Source organism: Chironomus tepperi, unplaced genomic scaffold (assembly GCF_022539635.2).
Source record: "Chironomus tepperi strain 1889 unplaced genomic scaffold, CSIRO-AGI_Ctep_v1 contig_353, whole genome shotgun sequence".
In the NCBI taxonomy this organism is placed as follows: domain Eukaryota; kingdom Metazoa; phylum Arthropoda; class Insecta; order Diptera; family Chironomidae; genus Chironomus; species Chironomus tepperi.
The window spans coordinates 316,085-332,330 of NW_027226475.1; the positions used below are offsets into that span (position 1 = coordinate 316,085).

General features: G+C 32.3%; 1 protein-coding gene across 1 annotated transcript; it reads right to left on the reverse strand.

Annotated features, from left to right (window-relative positions):
• Positions 1-7,901: 7,901 nt before the first annotated feature.
• Positions 7,902-15,999, reverse strand: LOC139094240 (speckle-type POZ protein-like). The gene is made up of 6 exons (XM_070645214.1): positions 15,854-15,999; positions 15,453-15,738; positions 14,472-14,640; positions 12,984-13,308; positions 12,781-12,915; positions 7,902-8,010 (listed from the first exon to the last, which is right to left on the reverse strand). The coding sequence occupies exons 1-6, from the start codon at positions 15,997-15,999 to the stop codon at positions 7,902-7,904; spliced, it is 1,170 nt and encodes a 389-aa protein (XP_070501315.1).
• Positions 16,000-16,246: the final 247 nt, after the last annotated feature.

Genomic DNA, 16,246 nt, shown 5'->3' on the forward strand with positions numbered 1-16,246 from the left:
TTCCGTTCATCCCTTGTTTTCTTTTCCTTGTTTTTCCTTCGTTTCTATTACAACCCTTCAATTTTTTTCCTGAATTTTTTTTCCACGGTATTTCCCTTGTTGCATTTTTCCTTAGTTGTTTCAGGTGTTTAAAGATGAGAATTTATGAGATTTTTATTATTTTTTTTAATTCTTTAGATTTTTTATTCTTCCTTTATTTAATTTAGTGGGAAACATTGACCTGTGTATTCTACTAAGTGGTTGCAGAAGATGATGAGTTTGATCTTAACATTAAATTCAGGTGTTTAGCCAGAAGCAAATCATGAGGTCGACTCGAATTGTATATAGAGTTGGATTGATTTAAGCTGATATTTCTATGGAAAATTCGAGAAGTTTTCGAGTTCTGGAATAAAAATTAGATGAACAATTTAAGAATTTTGATTTATTTCCCCTGTAACCTGACCATTATAATTATAAACTGATTTTGCATATTGTAGATTGAAGTTTGTTTAAATCAAGCTGGATGATCTGAGAAGTTTTCATTATTTACTAAATGAGAACCTCATTCTGGCAACAATACTGCAATTAACATGTGAACCTTTCCCTATAAAACAAGCTGAATTGCAAAACAAGATTGGGAGTGAAATTAGCTCAAATAGGACAAGACAATGACTCAGCGTCATAACTTCAGCATCTTGAGCGACATTACACTTAGTTTTTGAGTGATACAATTCGGCGAATCGCAGTTTGACATAAAAGTTGATCGAAATCAGCCTCCATGGTGCCGTCAGAATAACTTCTCGTGTTAATAAGGCGATTTAGCGTTGTCCATGTGAGTTCATTGACCTATTCGAGTGTTTAGCAACAATAAAGAATATAAAATATTCATTAACTTCATAATTAGACACATAGTCATATTAATAATTCAAAAATTTTGTCACTTTCAGGTGTGTTAAGAAGATTTGATCATTAAAACGCGATTATATGTGAATAATAGGTGACAGGAATTTCCATCACTTTCCGAAAACGACAAAATTAAGAAAAAATCTTTTAAAAATCTAGTAAATTAGACAAAAATTCACTTAATTAAGAATTATATAAATTCCTCATCCCCAACCATCTGCATCTCTCAGCTGAATCTAATAAATATAATTCATTTAAAGGATTTTCCGTGGAATTTTCTTTTTTTTCTCATTTCCAACCACATGAATTACACATAACATTAAACTCAGCAAGGAAATCACCTTACCCGAGTGTGTATAAAAATTTATTTATGCGGTTTGGTGAGAGAAGTAAAAAAAAAAGAGAATTAAGAATGATTTATTTATCATTAGATAACTTAGAAGTCTCTTACTTATTTCTTGTGCTTCATATACATGCACACATTTTATTTTTAATATTCCTTGTTAAATTCTTTCTTGTGCCTGTACATTAACGCTAAAAGGTATATAAACATATACGTCATGCCGCACATAATATTGTTTAAGCCGCAAGGAATGTGAAAATGCTGCTATTTCTATTATTGACGCTACTGCTGTTGCTATAATTCTCCATATGAGGCCCAATATATTCTTATACTTCTTGCGACCGCGTTGCCTTCCTCATATAACCGAGAAGATCTTAGATCATTTCATTTTTACTTTATCTAAAAACTTTTAAATCATGACTGATAACATTTATGCTTTCTGCTGTTATTATGATTTTATTACATTCTTTTTTTTCCTTCGTGTTTTTCCTTTCGAGATTTTCTTTTCAGTTTTCTTCCTATATGAAAAATTATAAATCAACTTTCGCTGTGTTGTTGCTCATAAATTATCTTTTATTTTAATTTTTTTGCTTTTTGCTTCTTATTTCTTTTGTTTTTGTGGATTCTAAAATTTATTCTGATTTTTATTTAGGATTTCATAATGTATTGTAGCAATTTTTTGGGATTTCTTCAAAGAAAATTTGGTGTTAGATTAGAAAGAATTTCAATGGAAATTCTTAATGGTGATGCATTTATTTGTCAAAATTGACAGTAAATTGGTGAAATGGGACGGTATTAGTTCAAAGGATTTGAACCGATCACCGATCTTAGAGATCGTAGGCCGGTTAACCTCAATTATACAGCTCATAATCTTGTCTGAGTGAATGTTTTCGTAGCTGAAAATACCTGAATCTTTCTGATAGGCACACGACATGAACAATTTTGAAAATAGTATCGTCAAGTCATTGTGACTCTTGCGTGGGACTCGATATTGCCGAATCTGACTCGGAGCTTGATTCACATTAGGATTAGGTTCAGAATTAACGTTAACTCTCGTTTCGATTATCAATCAATTACAGTATATCTAGGAGTTTTCGATAAACCGCTCTAAGATAGATTTTCAAATTTCGTTTGTATTCTGATTCTAGCTCTTACATCGATTATCAATCCCAGATAAAATCCTTTCCATAAAATTTATAAATTTCGAGCTCATTTATATTCTACATTCTAGAATACATCACATCATATATTCAGACTAATCCCTGGCTGATATTAGGATTGAAACATAGTTTCATAGCTTAGTGAGCTATCAAGACATTTTTGGTTATTTTTGGAATCATGTAGATTTTTACTAAATTTTAAATTTAACCAGAAATTTCACATCATTTACAAAATATTGATATGTTCTCTAATAAGGCCACTAATGTACACACCAGTTCCCACTATTATTATGTATATTCAAACGATAAATCATTTTATTTTCATTCCAAGCCTTTGAAATCGTTTTTCTCAGAAACATATCCCTTACCCCCATCAAAACTTGTCATAACAAAACTCCCAAGACAGTAACACATAACCAAAAATGATTCCTAATTAAATCTAATGACCCAATTAGCATTAACTCTTCTCTAAAATCTTCAAATAAATATTAATATCAATTTCAACTGCAAAAACCCACACAAAATGTGCCACAATCAGTAAATTTTACACTTCATAAAAGCAATTACAACCCTCAAGCAAGCAAGCAAGCAAGCAGCAGCACAAAAAAAAGAAGGAAAAGGAATTTTTCACACTCATAACTGATTTTTAATTATTCTCAAGAGTATTATCATTTTTTATTGCTGAATATGTGTAATTCATATTTAGATGGAACTTATATGTGGGAAATTTTGCACACATGCTTCCAATTTCCAATTGAGAAAATTCGAATAAATTTTTCAACTTTTTTGCTTCATTTGAGACAGCAATAAATAATTATTTTTAATTACATGATAAGTCTTAAGACTTTTTTACTCTATTTTTTACGCAGCTACGCAACGCGCACAGTGTTATTACGCCGTAAGCCAAGAAGGAGGAAAATTTCTCGTGCTCGTATGCTTATTATACAATAATTGTTGTGTATATTTACCGAAGGTATTTAGACAGCGTATCAATATGAATCTGATTACACGAACCACACTCAATTCTTAAATAGAAAGGGTTGCTTCTTCCTTCTTGTGTCTTCCTTAAACATTGATAATTCATTATCATTTTTTTTATTTTTGCTGCTTGTCTCCGCGTGTGCCTTGGAAAAATACTTTTATAATTTATGTACTTTTTTTCTAAGCCGTGTGCACATAAATTAAGATAAAAATAAATTCAAAGTCAAAGATTTCTCATTCTATACTCGTGTGTATCGCTTTGTTGGCTGTTTATGGCCCCCATCGTAATATCTTGTCACTTTTTCTTACTCTTGTTTTACATTCCGAGAGGAGAACAAACTTAATCTTCACGCACTTTGGAAAATTTTTTGGGAGTTATGGTGTTTTTAGGGAGTGATTGGAGTTAAGGCGCATTTAAGGACTAGAGTTAATTCATTATCTAGAGATTTTGCATATTATCGTTAAAACGACGATGCAGTGGTTCTCAAGAAAACATGATGTGCATTTCGGGTAGCTTACTTTATTCACTGACCGGACAAATCAATTGAGATCCTTGGTTATCCATAGATGTCGCCTATGGCTTGCTTGATCACTGTCTTTCGCTTGAAAATTCATGATTCCAAAAAAAATTAATCGCTTATATAAGAAGAGACTCCTTTTCAAAGTTTAAGAATTTTTGGTCAATTTACAAACTTTTTTCATAGCAATTGTAAGTAGATTTAGATCGATTATTCGCAGATTTTTATATATAATCAAGCATAAATCCTTCTAAATAGATGACCCGAAATAGTGCAAAAATCGGTTAATCAATCCAAAATTCGACACCAAATATGGCGTAACAATAATTTAATTGAACCCAACACCAACTCAGAGTCACGCTGGCCTGAGACAGGATTTTTGATCGATTTATGCTGTTCGGATGGTTCAATCAAATTGACTCGATGTTTTTTCCAATTAACCTATCTGAATATTTTGAATTATTTCATAAATCATTTGATAGACCTGAGCTCGAAGTCAAATTAGATTTTACGTGAAATTGAGTAAAATCGTGTCAATCAGAGCTCAATCTCGATATGGTTGAAGTCAACTCGAGTCGACCCGGTTTTTTTTTTGAGACGACTCAACTCGACTTCGAGCTCTGGTGTCAACTCTTACTTACAAAATTCGACTTGACTTCGAGCTCTATGATAAATTAAAAAACAAATGGATCTTTATTACTATGGAGCTCCACAGACATTTTGCCACAATAACACCCACATCTCTCTCAAAAAATCCAACACTTCAACTCGAAAAAGAAAATAAATTTTTCTCATCATCTCCCAAAAAAAAAACACACCAGATAAATTTCCATTGGTGCTTCTTCTCACGCAAGTAATAATGAAAAGCCATTAAGAAAACATAAATTAAGAAATATTATATTTAAGGATGATATCTTCTTATTGCTACAATTTTTTTAATTGCCATTTACTCGCATAATTTATTAATAGCTTATTACGGGTTTGTTGTTGTACTTACATGTATATACGTGGCATATATTTAGCATTATTTGGTGATTAATGAATTTGATTTACTGCCTGACTCGTGAGGTGAAAGTCTTCCCTCAACCGCCCTCAAAAAACATGCAAATTACTTCCACTGCTTCTTATCCGAAAAGGAAAATCTTATTTTGAGAAAAAAAACTGAAAAACTTTTTCCTACTTAAAATTAATTGATTTATGATCTGATTAGGGCTCTTTTGGCATGCAGCATCGCAACCGATAAACAGAAATGGAATAAAGAGGGGTGATGATGGCCATGCAATTAAAATACTTCATAATCTTCATATAGTTTCTTATGATGATACATAAAAAGTATTATAGACACAACCACATCTTATTGTCCACTTCAATACACAAAATCACAATTTTCCACCCAACCTCAATATCATTATCATCATCATCATAACTTTCTATTATTATCCTGTATTAATTGACACATTTAATAAAATATTATTATGAAATAGCCATAATCAGCCTTTTGGTATTTAGTTCTCATGATGAACCTAAGACATTTTTAATAGCCATTATGTGTTATGCTGCTTACTAATAAGATATGAGTGAGACCCAAGTCTATTCTGATTCTTAATATCTTTCCATATTCATAAACTAATATCGTATGAGAACCCTTAGTTTTTATTTATATGCTTCTTTCTTTTTCTGTAGCTTGAAATGGCAGGGAAGATGAAGAAGGAGCACGAATTATTATTTATGAGTAGTTTAATATACATGAAGATAGGATTATTTCATTAGATGTGCTACTGTGAGTTTTTCTGAGCAGTTTTTCTTGAGATACTGGAATGAATGTTGAAGGTTCTGAGGAATTATTGGGTAAATGAGATTTTTAATGCTGCTTTAGGGAACTAAGATTGGGAAATTATTTAAAAAATTATGTAAAATTTTTAATTAAACTTAAGAAATTATTTAAAACATTATTAACAATTTTTGGATCTTAACCATTGGATATTGTATTATTCATTCATTACTGATATTTAAGGAAATCGTCTTAATAATTTAATTTCGGACTGGACCCTTTCCAGTCTTTTTGAGCTTGAGGCATTATGATTACAAATTTATGATGACCCATATACAGATTATAGTGGGATTTGAATCATTTGCAAGCTCTGTGATGCTCTAAGATTGAGTTCAGAAACTATGGAATGTATGACCAACACTCAACCATTTAGGCCGCTGATTCCGTTTCATTTGTTTTATTTGGCAACAATTTTCAAGTTCGTTGTTCAATAAAGCAAAGCGTGTTCGATAACTAGCTGCAGGGTGTATAAGCGTCTAATATATGATCACTTTGGCGTTTCTTTTGATCCTTTTTCAAGTCGGTATATGTCTAACTGCGAAATACACCGAAATCCTTCACTTGACCTCGAGTTTATAATTAAAATTGTTACTTTTGATGGATCTTAGGTCATCAAATGCATTGACCCGCTCGAATCTCTTATAATCTATGCTCAGATAAGATCTGAAATGATTTCTCAACCAATTCACAGACATTTATCTAAAAATTTCAAAAACATGGTAAAAATTGTCCAGAAAAATAGTATAGACTACATTACCCTAACAGACAATGAGCATACTCACCTAAATAATCATTCTCACATTCAATCAAAATAATTGAGGATGCTCAATTTGGTACACATATATATTCATACAATTTATTTGTGCGTATATGATTCATGAGTATGGTCCTTGTCTGTTCCTGTTACTGACAGATGAGTCAATGAATTTGAGTGTACCTAGCATTTGGTTCCTGATTTACGCTAAAAGAAGATGTCAAGAACGTTCTACTCTTTGAACAAAAATTAAGATTGAACAAAAAAGTAAGACATTATCATATTCTTTTGAGAGGTTTATTCCTTCAATCTTCTCCTATTTATTTTTTTTTCTTCCTTTAAAAACTCAAACTACTTAAAAAATCTCACAAAAAAAATTAAGAACAAAAGAAAAAAACTAGCAAATAACAAAAAAAAAACTGTGCATAATAAAGAGCATTAAATGTGGAAAGAAAATGCATGAAAAACATTATTGTAAATTAAAATACATCATCAGAATATAAAGAAGTCTTAAGCATACGTTAATATGCTTTCATGCAATTTTTTTTTTCTTCTTCTACTCCTCATCATCATCGCAGAACCGCGCACATGTGCAAATTCTTCTTATTCTTCAAAGAACTTTTCTTTTAATTTTTATATTTTTTCCTTTTAAGTTTCTCTTATATTTAAAAGATATATCATTCATTTAATGTGAAGTTCATAAAAGCTTCTGAGCTCTATGCATTGTCTTTAAATGCATGCTAATGGGATGGAGGAAAGAGTATTCTCTGCAGTTGTTGCTATTTTTATTGTTATATCCATCACATCTTTGAGAGCTACTTTTCATATTATTCATTCACAAACGACTATGTAGATGATTTAATTTGATTTTTTTGGAGGGGTTTGGAAGGTTTTGGGTTGGAATGTTGTTGCGATTGAGTAAATTTACAGAGTTTGAAGTCAAATCATATTTTGTGTGAAAAAATCGGCTTGAGTCAAATTAACTGCTTGCAAAATACGGTCGACTTCAAGTTCTGCACATGCAAACCCTTTGGTGTTCAGGTTTATACTATCCTACTTAACACGGAAAGGACACTGGATAAAATCTCTGATAAGGTCAGCTTCAGGTCATACATTCTTGATTCAGCATTGAAATGACACTTTGTCAACATGTGATACCTCAATGTGTAGTTCATCAACGGTTAGAATCAAATATTTTAATAATAGGGCTACATATCACTAAATAATCCCAAAATCAACTGACTGTTAGTAAATTCATACTTTTTTGACTTTTTTGATGCCGTTAACCTTCAGATTGGAACGGAAGCCAGCAATAAAGTCATTTTTTAGACGAAATCTTGTTATGAATCACAATTGATCAGTACGATTAGCGAAGTTACTGAGTATGTTGTCTTCAGGGTGAATTTTATAACAACTATTTTTGCATATTTGGTTAACTCAGCTGCAGCGTCCTTCGCCTTCTATCACTATCATTGGAATCTCTGGCAACCATTGAGTGATTCTTAAGAATATTCTCAGATAATTTAAATTGAATAATCTTCCTAATATGACAGAAATATCAAAGTTTAGAGGAGTTTTTGGAAATTTCCTAAGTGCAGCAACTACCTCACGTACTCCTCAAAAATGAGCTAATCAAGTAAGTGTGCAAATTTCATAAATAATCTACAACATAAGAATTAGTCCATAAGAAGTGAAATTGCTGTCAATAATCCAAAATTCTTAAAATTCACACCCCTAATACCTCAATTCTTCATCAACACCAAACCATCCAAAGAAAAATAAAGAATAAAACTATTTCTATTCACGATGATATGCGATGAGAGCTTCTGCTGCCATGCATTAGTATATTCACATCTCATACAGTCATCGTACGTTTCACCCTCCCATCTAAAAATTGTAGGAGGAAAATTAAGATGGAAAAGAACAAACTAAAAGTATTAGCAACAAAAGTATGCTTTAATTATTATTTATAGTCAAAAAATGTAATTAAAAATCTTCTTCGTTTTTATTTCATTTATATTGTTCAGTTCCTTCCTCCTTATAACAATTTATTTTAAGGATGAAGAACTCACTTAATTTTCATACATACATACGTAGTATATAGCACATGAAGAAGAGAGAAAAAATTAACGATAAAACACCGTCCCACACGCTTCATGCTCATAATTTTCCATCGAAAGCGTTATTATGAGATTCTTTGTGCTGCCTTTTTCTTCCATTCTTCCTTCAAAAAGATGTAATTAAATTTATAGCTTTTTTATTAATACCGAAAAGGAAAGAAAAAGGAGCATTATAATTGGCTAAACGTTATGATGACTGTTATTTATTTGCCGACTTTGCCATTTTTCTTTTACGTACTTCATATTTTCATTTTACTTATACTTACTATTATGGTTTCATTTATTCATATGAGTTTGCGAGATATTAAGAGAGTATTTGGCATATATGAGCATTTATGGTGGTCTCATGTGTGTGATATAATATCATTTTTTGTAATATACATAGAAATTATGAAGAACGAAGGAGATTTTCTTGGGAGGTAATTTAGATTCTGATTTGAAATTTATTGGTAAGGATCGAAATTGCTGCTTACTTGCATACTTTGCTTGTGATCGATGGCTATCCTCAGATGACGAATTAATCTGCCAATTTCCAACAGCAATTGCAACACTGTCATGCAGCTAATTCTTACTTACTTACTTCGCTGGTCGTACAGATCAACTGTGATCCATGGTCTCCCTTAGATGTCACCTAAAGCTGATTCTATCGCCGGCTTCCGCCTGCAAATTGCCAATACCAAATGCAATACTGTCTCTATCGACAGCTTCCTTCCAGGAGTTCTTCGGTCTACCACGAGTTCTCTTACCATCCACAAAGTCTGATTTAAAGACCTTATTTAGTGGAGCTTCTACAGGTCTTTTAATAACATGTCCAGCCCATCGGAGCTTGTTTATTTTGACTGTTCTTGTAATATCAGCCTCTGCATATATGCAGCTACTTCACTGGTTGAATAAATCAATTGTAATCCATGGCTTCCCTCAGATGGCGCTTTAACTTGCCTATTTCTAATAACAATTGCAACATTGTCATGCAGCTACTTTACTTATTGTACGGATAAATTGTGATCTATGGCTCTTCTCACATAATGCGTTAAATTGTCGATTTCTAATAACAATTGCAACATTGTCATGCAGCTTGCTAAACTGGCGTGACTCTGGCATGATGCCGAAACGAATCCAGCACAAAGTCAAAATTGCGCCGGTCTGAGGACGGATTTTGAATCTATTCTATATCTAGATTCTTAAAATTTACAAAATGAAGAACTTTCTCTAAAAAGGGGAGATGGTGGATGGGGGATGTGATTAGTTTGACTGTTAACTCCCCTTACCTCTAAATGTGTCCCTCATAAAAACCTTCCCAATTCACTCAATTCCAACAGATTCATAATCAGACATTTCCGATTATTTACCACAAAATCAACAACTTTATGAGATACTCTAAAGACATGACCAGATACAAGCTCATGATTACAACTGTCTACACTGTCAGATAAAACAATAAGACATGTCAGTTCTGCTTCAAAAATCACTTTGCTTTATCTCAACAAAAAAAAATTCAATTCTGCTAAAAATAAAACGTTTCCGTACATTTTTCACTTTCAGCAGTTCCTCTTCAAGATAATTTCATCTTTTTTTTTCCTTTCCTCAATCATCCAAGTGAAGCATAGAAAAAAATTCCATCCCATCATAATTACTTTATCAATCATTTCACCAACCAATGAATTGAATTGAAAAAGAAGCAAGCAATAGCAGCCGTTGAGCAAGAAACCTTCATCGTTAACTGATAATACACCCAAAAATAAGATACAGGCAATAACAAGAAAAGGAAGAAGAATTTCAGGAAATTAACTTTTCCCATCTTTTCTTTGATTAAATAAAAAATTTTCCATGTTGCCTTGCCGTCATCAACGCATTGAAATGATGATTCCGTGTAGCTATGCTGTTGCTATTTGCCTTTTCTTTTTCTTCAATTCTTTAAAGCAGGGGTGAGCAACCTTTTGTTTTTTGTGGTATATCTTGGTGGTAAGTGTCGATCGAAACTGAATATGGCATACGGTTAGTCGATGTAGCTTGCCCACCACAGTAATGAGCCACGGGAAACAGATTGCCCACAAGATTATTGAACCGTTGCTCACAGATTGTCCACAAACTAGTGTGCCACGGCACTCAAAATATCCACTACACTAGTATACCACAGCACACAGATTGCCCACCACAAGATTGTGTCGCGATACACAGATTGTCAATCATAATAGTGTGCCACGGTACACAGATTGCCATCACACTAGTTGTGCCACGGCACACAGATTGCCCACCACACTAGCGTACCGCGGCACACAGATTGCCAACCACGCTAGAATGCTTCGGCACATAGATTACCAACCACACTAGCATGCCGCGGCACATATATTGCCAACTAAACTAGTGTACCACAGCACATAGGTTACTCACGACACTAGTGTATCGCGGCACACAGGTTGCCTACCAGATTGTTTTGTTGCACACAGATGCAGCATACAACACTAGTGTGATGAACAATCTGTGTCGCGGCACACTACTACCCCACCACTGCACTTTAGAGCATTCGAAAAGATTAATGATAAAAAATATATTCATTTTTTTGTATACATGTCAAATCAGCATGAAGATGGCATTATGCTCATTTTGATGGCTTCATGAAATGACTTTTCTATATCTCTAAGTCAATTCTATTGATGATGATGAAAAAAATGGTATAATTAAATTAAAATTCTTTTTTTTTTGACATTTATTATGTAGGAAATCATAAAAAATTGTGAATTTGATATCAATGGCATTAGAAATATGATATTAATGTGAATAGACATAAAATTAGCATATTTGTCGCTTTATTGAAATTATGGATAGATAAAAAAAATGTCGATCCCTCCTTCGTACTTACTGTGTAGCCCATCATTGAAATTTTTCATATCTTCATATAGACAAAACTATGCACATAATAACTTATTCTTTGTTCTGGTTAAATGTAAAATATGAAATTTCTTCGCTATCATAAGCTATATTTTCTTATCATCCATTAGTGAATATTTATTGCTGTATGAAATAAGACTTCGGTACTACCGCAGAACATTATGCAAAGTTTCAAATTTTTTTATGAGAAATTATGCGAGATCCTTTTTTTGTTTCGTTTTTTTCTCTATTTTCCTTTATGTGAAGTGCAATAATAATTTTTTGTGTGCATGATAAGAGTTAAATAATGGCATTAAATGTGCAACATAAAATATTGAAATTATTTCGCTGTCTAACTATTCAGAAAATAACTATTTTCTGGTTCTAAATAAATGAAAATTGAAGGGGTTGATGAATAGGAATGAACTCTTTTTGAGGAAGTTTTGAAATCAGTTGGTTTTGTGACTGGTTATCTGCATTTATTGGGTTAGCATAGAGATTAAAGATAGTCAAGAAAGGCAAGGATGTCAATGAGTCTGTTTTTAAAATCTGTGTTTGACTTCATATTAGATTCATATCGTCAAAAAACTCCCATAGTCGAATTCTTATTTTACCAGCTTCTACAGCTTCTATCTAGTTCTACGAGCGAATTATGCTTGAGCGATACAAAGGAGATTGCGCATATAAAGTCAATAAAGATTTCAAAAGCATTCCAAACTCCGGATAGAAAATGGAAACTTGAGTCCCTCTAGATATTAAATATATGTGATTAGTTGTTAAATCACATTGTGCTAAATCAAAAATAATACCAGAATAATACAAATCGGTTAATCGATCAAAAATTCTACCATAGGTCGGCGTAGCTATCGCATCATCCGAATTCGGGTTAAATCCGAAAGAGAGACATGACTTCACGCTGGTATAACGGATTTTAGATCAATTCTACCAATTAAAACATTCTAAAAAATGACAAATCGGGTTATTTTGACTAGACAATAACTTGTCAATAACTAGATTTAACATATTCTTGTCCACTTGAATGGAACAATTACTCTTTTACATACAAAATATTTAGATTCAATAATTCAAAAATTGTAGAATTTATTCCAAAAATCACAGTTTCTACACCTTTCTCTATAATTTATGATGCATTTCTCCATTTGCAACTAAATAAATGATGATTGCACTCAGAATATTTTTTTATGTCTTAAAATTATCATATTCCTTAACTGAAAATTTTATTAATAAATTGTATACATTTTAAATTTAAAGAATAAAATTTGTAAAATTGAATAAAATTTTCCACATTTTAAAAATCAAAACCTTTTCATTTCACGTATTGCCACATCAGGTTTCAGAATTTCAGCCAAAGTACTCTTTATCTCAATTGCTTTTTGGATGGCAATCGGCGCATTGAGAAATTCTTTGGGAATCTCAAAATTATTTTTCTGAAATGTCCTGGAAATTTTTTAAAGACACTATCGATTAATTTTAAAGTAAATCTCCATCAACAGTCAATAAATTACCCTTGAATTAACTTAAATGCAGCTACTTTCAAGTCATCATCGCATCTATATCGATGAGCATATTGAAACACAAATGGTGCATTTTCTTCTGTCAATCCCGTTTGCAGTTGTGCTTTACAAATTGCCTTTAAGTCCTCGACTTGATAGAGGTCGGCAATTGCAAGGAGTTCGAGGACATGCTGGTCGATGTTTTCTATTGTTTCAGTGTAAAGGAACCGAAGGAATTCTTGAAAAGCTTCTTTGCTGATGTCCTTGATTGTTCCTTCGGATGAGTGACTTTCATGGAAGCTGCTTGTAAACATTTTCATGAAGATTGGACTTCGGGCTAGAATGGAAGATAAGGAATTGGAATTATTAATCAAATTTGTGGATATTCAAAGCTTATAAATTCATATTTAATGATTTTATTTGCAAAAGTTAGATTTTATGAGTAGACAGGTGCTTTTTGAACTAATTCAAGATCTCATACCATGGAATATGCTCCTTGTCTGCTTGAGGATGACAAGACTTAACCAAATACCTATTCATTTGGATCTAAAGATAAGTAAAATCCCCAAATTCCAACCAGATTCCAAATTCCCTCAATCTTAACAAAGCCTAGACAAAGGTCAATGTAATTTCAGCTCCATTCACTACCTAGTTACCACATTATATGATCTATATAACAATCACATAGCAATAAGCCTCAAATTAATGAAAAGACATATCATATCATTCACATTACTACTCCTATTTGCCCTTACATTTATTTATAGAAAGCAGAAGTGCAAATTGTCAATATTTGATCATTTAATTTACTTTAAATGCTCCACAAAGAAGGTCAAATGCATCAAAACTATCAATTTTTGACCTTGGAAAATATTTTTTGATTAAATAATTATTGTTGTTTGGTGTAAAATGTGATTGGATATATGGGAACAAGCTGTATTTTGAAACTGGAACTATAATTTTTGATTGATTGTGCTAATTAGTGCTAATTATCATAAATATCTGTTTCAATATTATCTAATTTGTCACTTTATACCCATTTACACCTGAGAGACACTCGACTGACCCCCGAGAGGTACCAAAGTGGCCCTAAAGTGGCAATAGAGCGACACTCGAGCAGCACCTGAGTGTTCCAATCCATCAAATTACATTTTTTGCTCAAAAAAGGACCAAAAACAGTAGCTAGAGTGAAATCAAGGCAACTCCACGACTTGCCTTCAATATGGCAATGCTATAGCCTAACGACTACTTTGTGCAGCTCAGTATATAAATCTATAGCAACTAGACGACTCTTAAATTCTACCCAACACAAAATAAATATTTATAAACCTCAAAAATTGATATTTTTGCCACAATCACAAACTTCTTAAAGTCAAAATTCATCATCTATCCAAACATCAAAATCACAAAACTTCACTTTATACGATTAGTTCCAAAATTTCATACTCAAATGCTTCAGTTATAATAATCATTAACAATTTATCTAAAATGAACACTTACCAGCCAATAAAACCTTATGAACATAAAACTCCTTTCCTTCTACAATGAACTTAAAATCTGATATTTGTTGATTCGAAATTAGAGAATGAAAATCTCTTAGAATTTTCCCTTTTGTGTCCAATAATTCATTTCCAATTGAGAAATTATCAAATACTTCCTTTATTGTGACCTGTTTTTGAAGAAAATTAAAGTTTAAGATGTTGATGATTTTTGTGTGAGCTTAAGATGCTTTAGTGTTGTGATGTTATGGAAATAAGGTATTGGATCATTTGTAGGTGAATTTATAAATATAACAGTAAGATTGCTTTGACTAACTGCCCTAACAGGCAAAGAGCATGGTCATATGGTACAGTAATGCCAGTATTGTGATGGAATGACGGAGTGACCATGTTCTTTATATGTTGGGACTGGTAACGTGAGATAGAAATATATCAACCTTTTGTCAGAACATCAATCCTGAACAGGAAAAGAGCTCATAAGTATGTTCACAAAAATGAGTATCCTCATTTTCTGTAATGAATTTGATTCCTGTTTTTATTTGACTAGTTGTATGTCTTGTTCTATGATCGGGATAACAGTGGCACCCGACTAGTATTTTTAACTTCTCACAACTCTATGATGCGATTTGTCATCCCTAGAATTACGTGGAAAGCACACGACATCAAAATAGCCGAAAATCAGGCACCCCAGGCCTAAGCACTTTTTACTCTGACCTGAGGCCAAATTTCATCGAATCTGATATGAGGTCAGAACTACGCTGTCCTGGGGTCGTATTTTTGACATTTTTTCCGTCTTGTGTCTTCCGGGTCAGACATACAATTCGTCAAATATAATTAAGTCTCCTCAGGTTAAAGTTTAAATCTTGACAAAGATATGAATTGATCCAAAATTCATTGCTACCCACTGATAAAGATGCTTGTCATTTTGACAGAAATTCACACAAATTCCATAACATTTCATCCACATTAATTCAATACTCACCCTTATCCTAAGCACCAAATTAGTCTTCTCCATATACTTATTAATATTGCACTGTGTCATGAAATTATTCAATTGATTAATTCCACAATATTCTCGATTCAGATGAGAAAAGTCACGAAAAACATTTGCAGCACCACGAGACGTATTAATTTGTAATTTGATGAGCTTCTTTGAATCATGTTTAGCACATTCATATTTAACATACGGATTAATACAATAATAACTGGATCCATAGTAGTATTCACTTCCTGAATAGAAATTTTGATTTGGTCGAAGTTCAAGAAACCTGAAAAACGAATTTAAAATGTTTTCTCACTCACAAAATTTGTACAGTTGAATGATCGAAATAAAGTTCAGTGCACTAAATACTGAATCATCATAATGAAAAGACTTTTATTTACATTTTAATAGTATCGGTGAGATTAAATTCACATTGTGAACTCTTTGATGTTGTAAAATTTTCAATTTTCCATGACAACTCGATGCTCATGAATCTTGTCAAGTCACAACATGCTGATTTATTAAGCATTTCAACTGATTCTGTCATTTTAACTAAAACTTTTTCTTCTCAGACCTTAATCTTTATTCCACAAAAGACGATAAACGACTGAGACAATTTTAATCGCACGTTCAATAATTCCTTTAAACTTTATTTAAATCCATAAATATTGCGCTGTATTTGTCAAAAGCATTCAAAAATGATTATAAGATTGTGAAGATGATGAATGCATACAACTGCATGTGAAATCTTGTCGTATTGACGTTCTGTAAATATTTGACAATGAGATTATCTT

What these genes read in the sequence shown, in the direction of transcription:
- LOC139094240 (XM_070645214.1), bottom strand. Translation starts at nt 15,999, where the DNA reads ATGACAGAATCAGTTGAAATGCTTAATAAATCAGCATGTTGTGACTTG. An exon ending in TCATAAGGTTTTATTGGCTG is followed by an intron (nt 13,309 to 14,471) that starts GTAAGTGTTCAT and finishes CTTCCATTCTAG; the next exon opens with CCCGAAGTCCAATCTTCATG. An exon ending in GCAATACGTGAAATGAAAAG is followed by an intron (nt 8,011 to 12,780) that starts GTTTTGATTTTT and finishes CTGTCATATTAG; the next exon opens with GAAGATTATTCAATTTAAAT.